Source organism: Rhinolophus sinicus, linkage group LG12 (genome assembly GCF_036562045.2).
Source record: "Rhinolophus sinicus isolate RSC01 linkage group LG12, ASM3656204v1, whole genome shotgun sequence".
Classification (NCBI taxonomy): Eukaryota; Metazoa; Chordata; class Mammalia; order Chiroptera; family Rhinolophidae; genus Rhinolophus; species Rhinolophus sinicus.
The window spans coordinates 55,179,304-55,197,776 of NC_133761.1; the positions used below are offsets into that span (position 1 = coordinate 55,179,304).

Below are 18,473 nucleotides of genomic sequence, written 5' to 3' on the forward strand. Positions count from 1 at the left end.
GATATGGCAAATACGTTAGATTGGACTGATTGTTTTCATGCAGTCACTCCCCAAAAAAGAGTTAGACTTAATTATTAGAACTCAACCAAGAACCCACACTGGAACCCTGTCAACCTGTATCCCTCTCCCTCTTGAACTGACATAGGGAACCCAACAACTATGAAAAACACTTTCTTCCCAAGGGTACCAGGTACACCCTTAGCATGGTATTTCTTGTGCAGAAACAAGGCATTAACTTGCCTCCCTCCCCAAAACAATGCAACTTGTAACTTAGAGGTGGTTATGAGAGTGTTAAAAATCCAGTGTGTAAGGAAACATCGCCTTGTTCCTGAAAAACACTCAGATTGGTCTCGACTCACTGGCAAGAGTTGTTTTAAATGGCAGAATTGAACTAGACACTTTATCCTTGTGGGCCAAGACAAGTCTGTGCAAATGATAATTTTGCTGCTTGCTGTCCCTGGCTTAATGCTTCAGACTAAGCCATACAATCAAAAAAGTAACTGAGGGAGAAATCCACTGGCTTTGTAAGGTAGATTCTAATGGCTTCTTGAATTTGTTCAGCTTTCTGGACCTGGAACCTTGTGTGGGCATGGCTGAAATTAATATTTTAGGTTGGCGTCACCCTACTGTTTATAGTCTTATTGACAAATGCTATGTGAGATAAAGGGAATGGATGTGGACCCAGCCCCAATCAGTCAGATTAGTCAGAGTGGTCAGCAGAGTGGCATACTTCTGGGAACGTTCACCAGACATCAAGAAAGTGTATAAACCAGGGGTGGATATTGTTGGGAGACAATTCCTTATGGGTCTCTGACATCTTCACATGCCTCTGAACAGAAGTTTTGAAAGCTTTGTGTAAGGCTATCTTATCAAGGATGTTTACATAGCAAAGAGTTTTGGAAGAGAGAGATAGTGTTTTCTATCAGAACACTATCGGGACCAAGGACAGATTTATCTGCTGTCCTGAGAAAAGATAAGGTCTCCTTCATGAGCAAAGGCTGGGAATGTTTGCTGGAGGGTTCCTAAGCTTGGGGTTCTTTTCCTGAGAACTAACTCACCATGGGTGCAGATGTCACCTGACCCTGTGTCACCCTATGAAAATTAAGTCTTGGGAAAATGGCTATTGCTATTGCTGTAAGTAATAAACTGTCCTTTTGGACAAAGGAGTCTAGTGTTTTCTGCCACTGTAAAACCATGGCTAACCAACTTTTGTTAGTTTGCAACAAGGGTAAAAGCTTGACAAGAATATGCATAGAGGAAAAGATGTGACATCATAAAAATAAAAAATCACACCATAATTATTAATTTAATTCTATCCCAATCAAAATCCAAACAGGATTTTTTTTTTTAGTGGAAATCAATAGGCTGATGATCCAAGAATTTTAAAAGTAACGAAGATGGAAGATTACGATGGGGCTTAGGACATACTATCTCAAAATATGGCACCTCAAAATATGGCATATTAAATATATTAGGCTGAATAAATTTTTTTTTAAATGGCAGAAGCAAGGTCACTCTGACCTCCACCACCTCATCTTTCTTCCCAGAAACAGGTCATAAAACTTCCATGTGAAACACACTTTGCCTGTATCAGGAAGAAAGAAGACGTTCTTATCGCCAGAGACAGGGAATTTGGGGCTGAAAAGGCTGTACAAATAAACCTTATTAAACCACCTTACTTTCCTAGTTATTTCTTCACCATTCACTACCCCTAGTCCAAAACCCTGTGACTTGCCAATTCATCAAAAATTTGTTACCTTTTTATCTAAAAGGTATAAAAGCTTCCTGTTATGGTCACTCTTTGGGTCTTCATTCTCTTGTGAAGGCTCCCAGGTACATGTAAAAATTCAATAGTATTTGTATGCTTGTCTCCTGTTAATCTGTCTATGTCAGTTTAATCTTCAGACCCAGTCAAGGACCCCAAGAGGGTAAAGGATAGCTTTTTCCTCCCTTACAATTGGTACCACCAAATATAAAGGCCTATTCTAAAGCTATGGTAATTAAGACTGCATGGTATTGTTATAGAGATATAGACCAAAAAAAATCAATCAATAAAGAAATTCACACTATTAGACATGAAAACTTGGTACATGACAGAAACAGAAATAGCAAATCAGTGATTAAAAAGTCTTGGGAAAATTGATTATCCATTTGGGAAAAATAGATCCCTACTTGACACCATAAAGAAAAATAAATTCCAGACAACTTAAAATTGGAAATGCAAATATCTGAAACTTTTAGGAAAAAAATATAGAAAATATCTTTATGAGACAGGACAGAAAGGATTTCTAAAAATAGGACACAAAAACATAAACCGTAAAACACCCCATAAACCATTTTACCGCATTAGTAATGTCTCCCACACACCTGAACACCATGAATGTTTCTAAAAAGCCGAGAATATTTGCAGTGCATGCAAGCAATAAAGAAATATGATATAAAAATGCATAATGAAAAGTCTATATATTTACTAAGAAAAAGACAAACAACGCAATTGAAAAAATGAGTATATTACATAATCTGGCATTTCACAGAAAACTCAAATGGCTAATAAATATGTAAAAGGGTATATAATTTTACTAGTAATCAGGGAAATGCATAATTTAACGCTTTTCCAAAGGGTTCATTCATAGAGAACAGGAAATTCAATGAAGGTATAGCAATGAATGCAGAACATTTTACACATTTGTAGGATTTTCAAATTACGTATTAAGGGGATGAAGGCAAAAAGGATTAATTTGTTAAGAGTTAAACTGAGGGGTCAAATAACAAGGTCTAGGTAAATAGTTAATCAATAAACCACTTTACTTTGAAGCACATGGTGATAGCTCTCTTTTTTTATTATTGTGTTTTTCTCCTTGATCATACCTATTAAAACCCAAAGCAAAGAACTGGTAAGATGCTATTCTACATTTACCTGAAGTTGATTATGAAACTGTATGATTTTCTCTTTCTGAGCTGGCCATTGTTGTAAGCCCAAATGCTGTGTTGCAATAGATATTGCTTTCTAAAAGAAAATAAGTACATTAATTTAAAATGCATTGCAAGTTAAATTCTTGACATACAATCCTACAAAAATCTCTCTTAACTAAGTACCAAATACTGTACTTTAAGACCGTAGTTGTTAATTTTTTAGTTCACCAATCTGAGAATAATGAAAACTTACTTTCCACCCAAAATACAATAACCCAAATTTTATGTTCATAGACCCTTCCTAAATTTAAAAACTCATGCTTTAAGATGTATTTAAGAATTAGCTGTTGCCGTACTCAGTTCACAGCATAGCCTCCCTCCCCCAGACACTTCCAAGCCCAGCACAAGTGGCAACCATCTGCAGATCACTTTGTAACCCATATCAAGTTGCCTTGCGCAGGGCATAGGCAGCAGCTGACCTTGGCCTGCACCAGAGCTCCTCCCCTGCAAGAGGCCCCCCAAACCAACATACCAATGGCCAGTTTCAGACCACATGGAGCACCACCTAACTACCTCCACAAAAGACACACCTGAAGAGTAGACTGGGCAGGCATCACAGCTCTGCTAAATAAAGCCAATCCTGCTCCATAGGGTCAGCCCCTGCACAATAGCACCTCCACTGTAGTCACAGCCAATCCTCACAACTAATCAGCCTGAGGGTCAATCCCTCCCACTGACATGCAAACAGCAATCGAGGATCAACTACAACAGGAAGACAACCACAACCCACACAAGGGACACACATGGAGCACCCAGCTCAGGTGACCAGGGAGACTGTGCCACTGAGCCCCACAGACACCTACTATATAAGGCCACTCTACTAAGACGGGAAGACATAGCAGATCTGCTTAACATCTGGAAACAAACACAAGAAATCAGCTAAAATGCAGAGACAAAGAAGCATGTCCCAAATGAAAGAACAAAATAAAGCTTCAGAAAAAGAACTAAACAAAATGGAGACAAGCAACCTACCAGATGCAGAGTTCAAAACACTAGTTATAAAGATGCTCAATGATCTCAGTAAGAACTTCAACAAAGAGGCAGCAAACAAAAAGGGAGATAGAAAACATTAAAAAAAAAAAAAAAAAGCCAGAAATGAAGAATACAATAACTGAAAGGAAAATACATTAGAGGGAATCAATAGTAGCTTAGATGAAGCAGAGAACTGAATCAATGATTTGGAACATAAGGTAGCAAAAAACACCCAATCAGAACAGCAAAAAGAAAAAAGAACCCAAAAAATGAGGATAGTTTAAGGGGCCTCTGGGACAACATCAAGCATACCAACATTCGCATCATAGGGGCACCAGATAAAGAAGAGAGAGAGCAAAGAATTGAAAACCTATTTGAAGCAATAATAACGGAAAACTTCCCTAACCTGGCAAAGGAAAGACATACAAGCCCAGAAAGTGCAGGGAGTCCCAAACAAGATGAACCTAAAGCAGCCGACACCATGCCACATCATAATTAAAATGCCAAACGTTAAAGACAAAGAGAATCTTAAAGGAAGCTCCCATAAGACTATCAGCTGATTTTTCAACAGAAACTTTGCAGGCCAGAAGGCACTGGCAGGAAATATTCAAAGTGATGAAAAGCAATGAACTCTACCCATTATACCAGGCATTAAAAATGAAGGACAGATAAAGAGCTTCTCAGACAAGAAAAAGCTAAAGGAGTTCATCACCACCAAACAAGTTTTACAAGAAATGTCAAAGGGACTTCTTTAAGTAGAAGAATAAAAAAAAAAGATAAAAATATGAATAATAAGTAACTACATATCTATCAACAATTATTAATATTTTAAACATAAATGCATTAAATACTCCAGTCAAAAGCCACAGGATGGCTGAATGGATAAGAAAACAAGACCTTTACATATGCTGCCTACAAGAGACTCACTTCAGATTGAAAGACACACACAAACTGATAGTAAAGGGATGGAAAAAAATATTTCATGAAAATAGAAATGGAAAAAAAAAAAAGCTGAGGTAGCAGTACTTATACCAGACAAAACAGACTTTAAAACAAAAGCTATAACAAGTGACAAAGAAGGACCCAGCAATCCCACTTCTGGGTATTCATCCAAAGAAACCCAAAACACTAATTCAAAAAGACATATGCATCCATATGCTCATTGCAGCATTATTTACAATGGCCAAGATATGTAAGCAACCTAAGTGTCCATCAATAGATGAATGGATAAAGAAGAGGTGGTACACATATATAATGGAACATCACTCAGCCATAAAAAATAATGAAATCTTGCCATCTGCACCACCATGGATGTACCTACAAGATATTATACTGAGTGAAATAAATCAGACAGAGAAAGACAAATACCATACGATTTCACTTATATGTAGAATCTAGAAAACAAAAGAAGTGAAAAAACAAAACAGAAACAAACTTATACATACAGAGAACATTTTGATAGGATGGGGGTTGGGAGGATACATGAAGTGGGGAAAGGGATTAAGAAGTACAAATTGGTAGTTATGAAATAGTCAAGGAGATGTAAAGTACAGCATAAGGAATATATCAATAATATTGTAATAACTATGCATAGTGTCACATGGTACCAGATTTATCAGGTTGACCACTTCGTGAGTTATATAAATGTCTAATCACTATGTTGTACACCTGATACAAATAATGTCAACTGTAATTCAAAAATAAAAAAAATATTTTTAAAAAGCAATGGAAAACTCAGGATGATAGTTATATCTTGGGAGAAGGCAGAAAGCACAGATTGGTTCAACGTTATCTATTAATGTTCTAATTCTTACACATTGTGTTGGGTTCACAACTGTTCCTTTGGGAGTTATGCTTCAGAAAATACATATATTTTGCATGTATTCTGCTATATTTTCAAATGTTACATAATAAAAAAATTATAAAAGATTAAAAAGAAAAAAAAAGATAACCTGATCTGGCCAGATTGTGAAAAGCAATATACACCAAGATAATTAACTTGGGTCTTGTACTACAGACAACACTGATCCGCAAAGTGGTTTTGTTATGTGATTAAACATGTTTTAGGAAAGCAAGTCTGGTGGCCAAATTGCAATATACCTGAATGCAGGGAGTGGCAGGGGATTACACAATAGTGATAAGAAATACTGAGAGCCTACCTAGCCTAAGCAATCACTGTGAGACTTGAAACGTAAGAGAAAAAATAAAGGGCTCTACAGTTGTAATACGTAATTTTAATGGTCACAAGATATTTACATTTTGAAGTCTTTTTTCATAACTCTGATCTAATTCGATTCTCAAAGCACCCCTTTAAAGTAGGAAAAGCAATCATTATTATTCCCATTTGAAAGAGGAGAAAATTAAGGAACAAAACATGCAACAGCCTTCCTTGACTAAAGGTACAGTTCATTCTTCTATTAGGTCATGATTCAGTGAAAGCTCTTCCCACCCCCACACACCCCCAAGGGGAAAGTATATCTCCAAGTATCTTTATCCCCCAAATGATAATGTGAATACAGTATTTCAGGAAGAACTGTTAATATTTTTAATCCACATTTAGTTTCTTATCTTAATTGATACTCCACGATGGTTGCGACAATTTTCAAAGGTCTTATTACCTCCAAGGCAATTTGATTTATTGTGGATACAGTCGCTTCAGGGAAAACTTCTCCTATAATCTTTTCAGAAAGTGGGACATCTTCTGGAAGAAATTTCGGTATACTAGCTTCTCTTACAGCCTCAATAATGATCAGAGTTTCATCTGTTTCAGAGAGACTGTTGCTCATGTTACTTTAATGGTAGAAAACAAACATAAAGAACAAGTTAGCAAGTGTGTTTGCTGACCCGGAAGACCACTAATATTTTGAGCGGTGGCTATGCCAATATCCTTTCCTCCTCTCCCTCACTACAAAGCAGCTATGTGGTTTGGATGAGGTGAATCTGGTCCTCAGCTCCAGGGATGGGCCCCGAGTGCCTAGCATCGTCAGGATAACGCCATTCCCCAGTCACTGATTCTGGGATAAGCATTGTATCAGGAAGGTTTTTTGAGTTGCAAGTAACAGTAATGAATTCAGGCTAACATCAAATGAAAAACAACATAATGGTTTATTAGAAAATCTCTAGGAAGGCTAGAAAACTAAGCTTGCTGGCTAGACAGCTGGGAACAATGGCCAAAATACTACAGAAGTGGTCCTATAAGGACGTGACTGCCACCATCAATAGCTCCCGAGATCAGTGCCTGTTGCCCCAATGCCATGGATGCTGGCACTAGAATTGTTCACTGCCCCTGCTATTTCAGCTAACTGGCTGTAGCTACTGTCACCGCTGTCGCCCTTGCCAGAATGGACTCTGTATATCCCATTTCTTTTTTCACTAACCTCAGGTTCAGATTCTAGGGTAACTGTATCTGATTTGCCAAGGTTGTACGTCCAATTCTCAGTTACAAGGAAGTTTTGGAAAGCAAGTATGTGGCATAACAAATATTCATTAAAGGAATATAACCCTCGTATGGACCAGTGATGACTAGGACACAATGATTCTGGGGTAGACAAATGACTATCCATTCAGGGTGGTTTGGAACTTCAGTTCAATGGTGTGGCTGGCTCCAGGTATTATGAGAAGCTATCTTGCCACCAAAAAGGAAGCCAGCCTATGGAGGGTTGCAGTGCTGAGAATATCTGAGAAATAAAACTGAAATCCTAATCCTAGTTTGTCATTGTCTTTCGACTTCAGAAAAAGTACTTTTTCCACCATTATACATCTTTTCTTTTACGGCTTCTGGACTTCGAGTCTTCATTTTAAAGGTCTTTTGTAGCCTTAGGATACAAAGGAAATATTATTTCTTCAAATACTTCTATGTTTTAAATTTTTTATATTTAAAGTCTCTGACACTTTTCTGATACTTTTTTAGTTTATCTTGGTAAATAACGTCGAAAATGGTTCCACCTTGATCTTTACCCAGATGAATGTTTAGTTTTTCCAACACGATTCATTAAAAAGTCTATTCTTGCCTCCCCATATACTAAGTACCCAATGCATCTAGTCCTACCATATTTCCCCCAAAATAAGACCTAGCTGGACAATCAGCTCTAATGCATCTTTTAGAGCAAAAATTAATATAAGACTGGGTATTGTATTGTATTACATTATATTACATTACATTACATTGTAAGACCCGGTCTTATTTTACTATTAATTTTTACTATTAATTTTTGCTCCAAAAGACTCATTAGAGGTGATTGTCCGGTTAGGTCTTATTTTCGGGAAACACGGTATTTCTGGACTTCATATTCTGTTCCAATGGTTTGCGCCTTTCCACTCATGAGTTAGTATTGCAATGTTTTAATTATTGAAGCTTTATCATTTCTTTTAATACTTAAAGGGATATTCCTCCTTCTTTGCTCTTGTTTTTCAATATTTTTCTAACTAGTCTTAATTGTTTATTTTTCTACGTAAACTTTAGGATCAGCTTGTTAAAAACAAACAATACCTTTTGGTATTTTTACTGGGATGCATTTCCCTTCATAAATTAACATTTAGAGTATTTAAATCTTTATGATGTTAAGTTCTTTAAGATGTTAAGTATGTGGTGTATTATTTCATTTACTCATGTTGTCATTTGTGTCCTTCAGTTGTGTTTTAATGTTTTTTTTTCATATGGGTTTTACACGTTTCTCCTATAGGTATATTCATACAGGTTTTACATTTCTCATTAAGTTATTGCTCTTATACATGGGGTTTTTTATTCCAGTATAATTTTATAATGTAAAGATAAGGCACATGTTTTAAAGAATAGGCTCTTTTGAGGAAAGGTACCCAAGGATTTTGTGCATTTTTTTTCTTCCTCTTCTTTCATAGTCTTAATAACCTCTACCATATTTTACTGTGACACTCTGGGAGCTTCCTTTTTTATCTTTTCATTACTTAAAACTTTACAAATTATTGTCCCAGTGCCGTATAACTCCCTTTTGACCTAACAATTCAAAATTCAACTGACCATTGAAACTCCCGTTTCTTTCCAGCCATTGTTATAATTGTCTTCAGAGTCCTCAGGTCAAAATTATAATGATCCTATCAAACATTAAAATATTTGAATTAAGTTTCTGAGGAAAAATGAAATAATTTGGCAATAAATGCAGAGTACATCGTTAAATCACTAATCGTCTATACTATAAAGAGAAACAGTGATATGAATTCAAGAAACCCTCTATTTTGCTTCTAATGCTCTCACTTCTTTCTGAAACTGGTGCTCCTAAAAGTCTCCTTAAATTAACAGGTATTAAAGGTGTTATAAGCGATCAGTATCTGAATTAAACTTTCTCTGAACTAGAGAGATGAACTGAAAGAATATCGCAAGGAGGAACACTCAGAAAATAATGTGGTTAGCGATCCAAACCATTTTGGGTTATAAACAAATACTCATTACGCCAGCATATCCTACAACAATAATTTTCAAAGGATGGTACTAGTTAGATCAGCAGCGTCAGGAACACTTGAGAACTTGTTAGAAATGCAAATTCTCCAGCATTACCCCAGACAATTAGAAAGTTGCTGGTAAGGTCCAGCAATTTGTGTTTCAACAAGTCCTCCAGATTATTTTGCTCAAAATGTTAACCTCCTCATATGGAAAAAGTAATCTTTAATTTAAAATAACAGATACTCAAGTACTTTCCCCAGATCTTGGAGAAAAGTTTTGGAACCCTGACTGACTTTAACTATTGCCTTACATCCAACTTGGGGCGTGGATTCGATGTTCTGATAGGAATTCTAGCTCCATTATTGTCCCTGGTCATTCCTAGACCAATACCAGAAAAGTTTTATATAATCACCTTTATCAGAGAAAAGTCGTTCGTTACCTGTTGTGAGAGCTCTGTGGTAGCTAGTTCGTAAAAATTAACGAGCTTTCTGGAGAGTGATTTTGCAGATTTGAAACCAACTGAAAACAGCATTATTTCAGCAATCATTTGATAATGGGGAGTCATCATTTCCACTGGGCGAAACAGAGATTTTAAGTTACCTGGAAGATCTACTCGACCTTTGTATCTTAAGAGGATAAGAAAAACAAAGAAACAAAATACACCACTTTTCAGTGTTTCAAATGAGGCACCACATTACATAACTTACCCCAAATAATTCTATTGGCTTTCTATGTGATCTTTATCTGAAACAAGTTTATAAGATGGTTTCTATTGTACTTTTCATCTCACAAAGCTTCCTAGTTTGTGATCTTTTCTTCCTCCTTTTACAATTCACCTCATACTACTTCCCTCTGATTCCCTGGACCTTCATAACATTCTATCAACAGATATTTATTGAGCCTGCTCAGCCTCCGCCCCCTGTAACCACCATATCCTTATTCCTTCTGCTATTCTTACCAGCTTTCCTGTCTGTGTTCTCTTTGTGACAAACTGCTGAACTTTTGTTTTCTGCATACGCAGGAAGTGAAAAACACCCCTTGTTGAGAAGCATAATGTGAGATCACCTACGTACTTGGATAAGTGCAGACTTCCAACTGTTTATAGATAGTGTGGAGGGGTTCACAGGGGTGGTGGAGGGTGAATGCCAGATATATGATGTCAGACAACTCCATCTACGATTAAGACTTAAGAAAAGTATTTTGGCCTGTGTCCATTCCTACAGATTAACTGATACTTACCCATAATTCATGGTGATAAATACTGCACAAGACATACTGATACGAATTTCTCTTCCTTCCAGTACAAACCTACAAGACATTACAGTATTCATCACTAAGAACTGTTTTCTCTAGGCCGAAGTATGTTAAAACTACAACTGAGTAGCCTTTCCTTAAGGCTGTGTTCCATTAAAATCCAAATGAGAGCATACTGGAAAAAAACAATGGTTAAGAGGGGAGAGAAAAGGCATATCTTAAGCCAACATTGTGAGCCCTGCTGGGATTCCGATTTTTTTTATTATGTCTGAAGATGTCTGAAGAGTTTTGTGGGGCCTGAGGCTGGAAGGTACACATCTGAATAAATGGACTTACACAGGGGAAAGAACCTGAGGGGACCCTTGGGGCATAGAGCTCTGCCTGGATGACACAGTGGAACACAGCCTGCCCCCTACTCCCCAATTAATTTCGGGGACACTATGAAAGAGAACCCTTGGCATGGACATGAGGTCCTATTGTTGGCACCAGTGATAGAGACAATGGAGAGAAATCATCTAGGGATTTCATGGACAGCTGATATCAACAGGGTGGTCAAAACAGGAGAAGAGGCACAACCGGAACAAAACCCCTGGACATAACTCAGGAAAACCTTGCAGAGGCTGAGATGTGGTAAAGAATTGGTACAATGTGGGTTACTGTGACCCCACTTATAGCCACAGACTTGTGAGGCCTCATAACACTGGCTCTAGGAGTTTGAACAAAATCCTTGAGAGAAAAGCTAGAAGTGACCATTAACTTGAGTTAGAAATATTAGATTGTAATAGAAATATTAGAAATATTTAGATTGCAATACAAATTTTAAACCCACAAATCCAATTATGCCCATAAAGTAAATCATCTGAGTTCCTGAATTTATCTGAAGACAGAAAAAAAAAAAAAAATTTGTTTGGATAAGGAAACATTAGTAATCCTAACATACAAATACTGTTTTTGTAAGATTTTTCAATTAAAGTGTATTAATTCAGAGTAATGGCATTAAGAGGAAGCTTCAGGTGTGTGGCCAGTATAATTTTGTTTTTTAAAAAGATGTAGAATTACAGAAAACAAATTTGGTTTCTTCAAGTGAAATATCTTAAGATGAAAAAGCACTAGGAGAATTTAAACTCTAAAAGAATAGTAATTAGAATATATTTGTATCATTGTCCTGGTAGCTCAGGAGACTGTTCCAAGCTTGAGCAAGTTTGGCTACCTCCCAGTTGGCATGAAAGCTAGTTATATACATATATTTTCCTTATTTGCCAAACAAACATTCTAGGTAAGTGCCATCCCTCTTGGTCTGTGCTTAACACTTACTATAGAAAAAATACTTAATAATAATTAAACAGCAAATGTAGATCAAATTAGAAGTCTAAAGATATGAATGTATTTAACAACTACCTGAGAGAATAGCTGTCTTTTGCAGCCTTAATTGCTTGGATCTGTGAGGCAATCATTGAGAGAATTTCCACATCAATTCGATTGAGTTCATCGAAACAACACCACGCTCCTGACTGAACTAGTCCAAAAATTAATTTTCCCATTATCTTAAACAAAGAAAAAAAAATGACTGAAATTACAATGTAGATGAAATTTTTTACTGGGATGTTCATTTCTACATATTCTGCCCATTTTACCCAAACTAACTAAACTCGGTTTGCACATCTTTCCCTCAGGGATTTTTGTAGGGTTCAAAGCAGCAGCTGCTCTCACTTTGGACAAGGCAACTACTCTGACCATCGCTTACAAAAGCCTAAACACGCTGTAGCAAACACAGGGACCATGGAGGCAGGGCCACATTATGTTGGCACGGTTTGGCACTTGCCCGATGCCATGTTCTTCACAGAGCCATGCACTGGCGTTGTCTTTACCACAATTTTCCGGCAGATGGTCATCAAGTGTCTGAAGGAAGGTGCTCCTTTTTCTAGATTAGGACAAGGCTCAAGGGTTAGTGGTGGGCTGCTGGAGGTCATGAAGAGAAGTGAATCAGGCCCAAATTTAAGACAAGAGGTGGATTCTAGACCAGACTGGAATGGGCCCAGCTAGAGCACGCATGTGTTACTCAGCTTCTGCCATTTATGATGGGACAGGCCCAGGGTGGCCAAGTCTCTGTGAGAGGCTGAAAGTTGGGACTGAAATCTATTGATTTGGAAATGCTGGTAGCTAAAACAAAACAACAAAACAAACAAAAACACTGTCAGGCCAAACAGAGCATGTGTTTATGGTGTGAATACAGGTTGAGGAATGACGGAACTCACTGAGGAGCTTTTGCTAGGTGTTGCAGAGAGGGAAGGAATGGAAGTTGAGAGAGCAAAGAGAGACCCTCAGACTGCGGATACAGAAGTTGGTTCCTCCCTCTGGCTGCAGAAATCAGGATTTGTCTCTAGTTAAAATTTTGTGTTTATCATGGGTTTTTAAGCATTAATTTTGATTCCAAAAAAATATTGCATTAAAAATATTATTTGTCTTGATTACTAGGGTTCTTGGTTCCCCCTTAGCAGCCAAGAGCTTCACTCACTTCACTCTAGTTCTAGTACTGCTGTGTCCCACTGGAAGGTAGTTTCCTTCCAGAAAAGAGACTCTATTTGTAAGTGTCTTAAGAATAATATTCAATCAGTTTATTTACGTTTATTTGTTTTTTTAATGTTTTAAGTGAGCACATATTGGAAATGCAGGATCTCAAAGGTAACGTATTTTCTTTCTTTGTTTTACTGAGGTAACATTCGTTAATAACACTGCATTACATTTTACGTGTACAACATCAGAGTCCGGCATCTATATACACTATTGCATGCTCACCACCGAAAGTCTAGTTCCCATCTGTCACCATACATTTCACCCCTTTCACCCATATTGCTCTCCTTCACTCCCTTCTTCTTGGTAACCACCAATCTGTTGTCTGTATCTATAATTTTTTTTAGTTAGTTGACATTCAATATTATTTTATATTAGTTTCAAATGCATAGCATAGTGGTTAAATTATAATTAAAATATGCGATTTATGCAGTGATCCCCTTGATTAGCCTAGTACCCACCTGGCACTATACATACTGTGTTTCCCCGAAAATAAGACCTCGCCGGACAATCAGCTCTAATGCGTCTTTTGGAGCAAAAATTAATGTAAGACCCAGTCTTCATATCATATCATACCATATCATACCATATCATATCATATCATATATATCATATCATACCATATCATGTTATTATTATATAAGACCCAGTCTTATATTATAGTAAAATAAGACTGGGTCTTATATTAATTTTTGCTCCAAAAGACGCATTGCCCAGCTGATTGGCCAGCTGGGTCTTATTTTCGGGAAAACACAGTAGTTGTTGCAACATTACTGACTATATTCTCTATGCCATCCTTTACATCCCAGTGAGTATTTGTAACTACCAATTTGTATTTTTTAAATTAATTTCGGGTATACAAAACATAGTGATTAGATATTTACACACCTCACAAGTGCTAACCCCAACAGTCTACTACCCATCTGACATTGTATATAGTTATTACAATACCACTGACTGTATTCCCGATGTTGCATTCCGTGACTATGTATTTTTTAAATTATAGTTGACATTCAATATTAGTTCATATTAGTTTCAGGTGTACAGCATAGTGGTTAGACATTTATATAATTTATGAAGTGATTCCCCCCACTAAGTCTAGTACACATTTGGCACTATACACAGTTTTTACATTACTGACTATATTCCCCATACTGTACTTTACATTGTAACTACCAATTTGTACTTTCTAATCCCAGAGGCAATGTGCTTTGAATGCAAATAATATACAGCAATAAGATGCAAAAGGTTGGGACTTAACATGCAAAACAAAATAAATTGAAGTGTTTGGAAGCTTCAAGTAAATTTGTGATGGGCACAGAGGTACATGAAATTTTAATAAATATTTCAAATGTTATGAGATATATTTTAGATAATGAGCAACCACAACAAAATATGGCTGACATAAACGTGTAATCATCTATACAAACTCTGATTCAAATTTTTGTGTTATTCATAATAGCCTTGTTGTTCTTATTTACCTTTTTAGTAAATTAAAGGTTTAGAACTCATAAATAAATTTATATGACTAAAGCAGTATTCTTAATTTTTTTTTATATTCATGTTTCACATTACATTTTGTATGGAAAGATCCCCCCATCAAAAAGTTTGAAAACCACAGTCTTAAGAAGTAGTTCAGTTGAATAAAAGTAAACTGTAGAATGTTTTAAGTTTATATTAAATTTTAAGTTTCTCTTCTAATAGTTTAAAATAATTAACAGCATTATAGTTCTATTATTACTTAAGTTGTCTCTAAGATATTTTTCTTATTCTTTCAATCCTCAATGAATTATTTTATATGTACAATATTTTTTCCTGAGTATATATAAATAAGCTTTACCTTATAATCCAAATCCTCATAACAGCTGAAGACCACACAATGTTTGCCTAAAGCCTGGGAAACAAAAATATATTTTAATATATTCCTTGAATTATTACACAAAATACTAATGTTAAAACTTACAGAGTAATAAAATATCTTTATTCTTTTGAGAAAACTTTTCCAATTAAAGATGAATTAAGGGGAGAGGGGAGATCGGGTCTCTAGAAGAGGGTACACGGGGTCTCATATATGGTGATGGAAAGAGAACTGACTCTGGGTGGTGAACACACAATGTGAGATATAGATGATGTATTACAGAATTGTACACCTGAAATCTATATAACTTTACTAACAATTGTCGCCCCAATAAACTTTAATTTAAAGGAAAAAAGGATGAATTATATACCAAGTTTTGAAATTCACAAAACTCAATATAGTAGAAAGGCACATATACTGTTATATTTCAGTGATTAGTACATGGAACATTAAGGTCAGGATTTTAAACATATCAACAAATAAAAAACAAAGAAAAAAGCATTCCAGTGATATAAGCTATCTTTTGCTTTCATTAGGTATCTCTCTCTCTCTCTGTCTCTCTCTGTCTCTGTCTCTGTCTCTCTGTCTCTCTCTCTCTGTCTCTCTCTCTCTCTCTCTCTCTCTCTCTCTCTCTCTCTCTCTCTCTCTCTCTCTCTCTCTCTCTCATACACACACACACAGCTATTAATCACAAAGACCAGGCAAAAGTCTGTATATGGGGCTCAAAATAAAGGAATCACCCCTACAGGAAGAGGAAGGGGGACACAACTACCATTAACATGTCAGTTGGTCAGTATAGTGAGATTTCAAGTAAATACAAAGCATATGTTGGCTTACTGAGATCACAAGTCCCAGCACATAACAGGCACTCAAAAATTAATTTATGAATTGTATGAGTTAATGAATGTGCTAGTTAAATGTTACAAACATCTTAGCAGCAGAAATGGTGCAAACTTCAGTACCATGAAAGTTTGTGTGACTAAAAAAAAGTTATTCTGGATATAAAACCACTTACTTTTGCTAGATCTTTGACACTCTCGGTTTTTCCTGTACCGGCTGGACCAGAGGGGCAGCCTCCTAGATTCAAGTGTAGTGCTCCAGTGAGAGTTAGCCAGCATCTGTCAGTGAGAGGCGTAATGACCAGTCTTGGGGTACAGCCCAAGTACTCATAGCCGTAAGTAAAGCGGGCATCTCCTTGAGATACGTAGCACAACTTTTGTTTTGCATTCCATTTATATTGCAAATGTCTGAAACAATATTTTAAATGCTCATATTATTGGGGCAAAATTATTGTTTTTTCAAAAGCAGAAACAAAGATTAAAATGGAATACTGATTAGAAACACAGATATCAAAACATTAAAATCAAATGAAAAGAATGATGGATAATTCATCAATGATGGTATTACACATCAAAAGTAGAACTCAGAAGACTAAAACATTAGCACTCTCGGTGCTCCTCCCTCTGAGGAAAATGGCCTTGATGAATCGTGTGGCTTTGGTGTGATGCTGTCAGCATAAAATAGAGGATTTATATAAGAATCATCTCTATGAAGTTTACTATGGTTTCCAGTAAGTCAACTGTTTCCTTACTGCTATTCTGTTTGGATGATCTATTCATTATTGAATAGCGGGTACTGAAGTCCCCTATCATTATACTGATGTCTAGTTCTCCTTTCTGGTCTGTTAACATTTACTTGATATATTTAGCTGCTCCTATGTTGGGTGCATAAATATCTACAAGTGTTATAGCCTCTTGTTGGATTGATTCCTTTATCATTATACTTCTTTGTCTCTAATTAGAGTCTTTGCCTTAAAGTCTGTTTTGTCTGGTATAAGTATAGCTACCCCAGTTTTTTCGTTTGTTTCTGCTTGCATGAAATATCCTTTTTCTATCTTTTTACTTTGTCTGTGTCCTTAAAACTGAAGTGAGTCTCTTGTAGGCAGCAAATAGTTGGGTCTCATTTTTTTCATTCGCTCAGCTACCCTGTGTCTTTAGATTGGAGAAGTTAGCCCACTTACATTTAAAGTAATTAATGATAGGTATGATCTTACTATTGCCATTTTGTTAATTGTGTTTTTGCCTGTTTTGTAATTCCTTTGTTCCTTGCTTCTCACTGTCTCTTCGTTTGTGGTTTGATGATATTGTAGAGTGGTATGCTTAGATTCTTTTACCTTTATCTTTTGTGTATTATTATAAATTTTTGCTTTGTGGCACACATAAAACGTCTTATATTTGCAACAGCCTATTTTAAGCTGATGACAAGTTAAGCTCGAATGCATACTAAAACTTTATATTTTCATTCTCCCTGTTTTATGTGTTGATTCTTTTATCGTTATCTTTATCTTTTGTGTATTATTATAAATTTTTGCTGTGTGGCACACATAAAACATCTTATATTTACAACAGCCTATTTTAAGCTGCTAACAAGCTTGAATGCATACTAAAACTTTATATTTTCATTCTCCCTGTTTTATGTGTTGAAGTTACAATTTACGTCTATTTACACTGTGTATCCATTAACAAATTATTGTATTTTTATTTTTACTACTTTTGTCTTTTAACCTTCATACTATTCTTACGATTTACCTACCACCATTACAACAATAGAGGTTTCTGCATTTAATTATGTATTTATTTTACCATTTATACTTTTTATGTTTCCTTGTTACTACTTAGTATCATTTTGTTTCAGCTTGAAGAAAACCCTTTACTATTTCTTGTAAAGCCAGTCTAGTGGTCATGAATTTTTTTCAGCCTTTGCCTGTCTGAAAAACTCTTATTCAATTCTGAGGGACAATTTTGCCAGGTAGAAAGTCTTGGTTCAGTTTTTTTTTTTCTTTCAGCACTTTGTATATATCATGCCACTCCCTTATGGCCTACAAAGTTTCTGCTGAAAAATCTGCTGATAGTCTTATGGGGGTGCCGTTGTATGTAACAAATTGCTTTTCTCTCTCTGCTTTTAAGATTCTCTCCTTATCTTTCACTTTGGACAATTTAAATATCATGTGTCTTGGTGTGGATCTCTTTATATTCATCTAATTTGGAACTCTGGGCTTCCTAGATCTGGATGTCTGTTTCCTTCGTCAAGTTAGAGAAGTTTTCAGCCATTATTTCTCCGAATAAACTTTCTGCCCCCCTCTTTCTCTGTCTTCCTCTTTTGGGACCCCTATAATGTGAATATTTGTCCACTTGATGGTGTCCTGTAAGTTCCTTATGCTATCTTCACTCTTTTTTTTTCTCTTTTTGCAACTCTGATTGAACTCACTGCCTTGTCTTTGAGTTTGCAGATAGTTTCTTCCGTTTAATCCAGTCTGTTGTTGATTCCCAGCAATTATTTTATGATTCAAGTGCTAAATCATTATTTAAACACAGTTATCAATTTCCAGAGGTTCATTCCTCCTATTATTCTTCCTTTAGAACAGAGGTT

The 18,473-nt window shown here is 36.2% G+C and overlaps 1 protein-coding gene across 1 annotated transcript in view; it reads right to left on the bottom strand.

The window, feature by feature from the left end:
* Nucleotides 1-18,473, bottom strand: part of DNAH14 (dynein axonemal heavy chain 14) — a 202,746-nt gene that overhangs the window by 114,122 nt on the left and 70,151 nt on the right. Inside the window, exons 28-35 of the mRNA XM_074316462.1 lie at nucleotides 16,060-16,291; nucleotides 15,027-15,080; nucleotides 12,014-12,159; nucleotides 10,601-10,669; nucleotides 9,801-9,987; nucleotides 8,942-9,015; nucleotides 6,564-6,735; nucleotides 2,918-3,007 (exon numbers count right to left, since the gene is read on the bottom strand). Coding sequence (XP_074172563.1) covers nucleotides 2,918-3,007; nucleotides 6,564-6,735; nucleotides 8,942-9,015; nucleotides 9,801-9,987; nucleotides 10,601-10,669; nucleotides 12,014-12,159; nucleotides 15,027-15,080; nucleotides 16,060-16,291 — 1,024 coding nt within the window. The remainder of the gene's footprint in view (nucleotides 1-2,917; nucleotides 3,008-6,563; nucleotides 6,736-8,941; nucleotides 9,016-9,800; nucleotides 9,988-10,600; nucleotides 10,670-12,013; nucleotides 12,160-15,026; nucleotides 15,081-16,059; nucleotides 16,292-18,473) is intronic.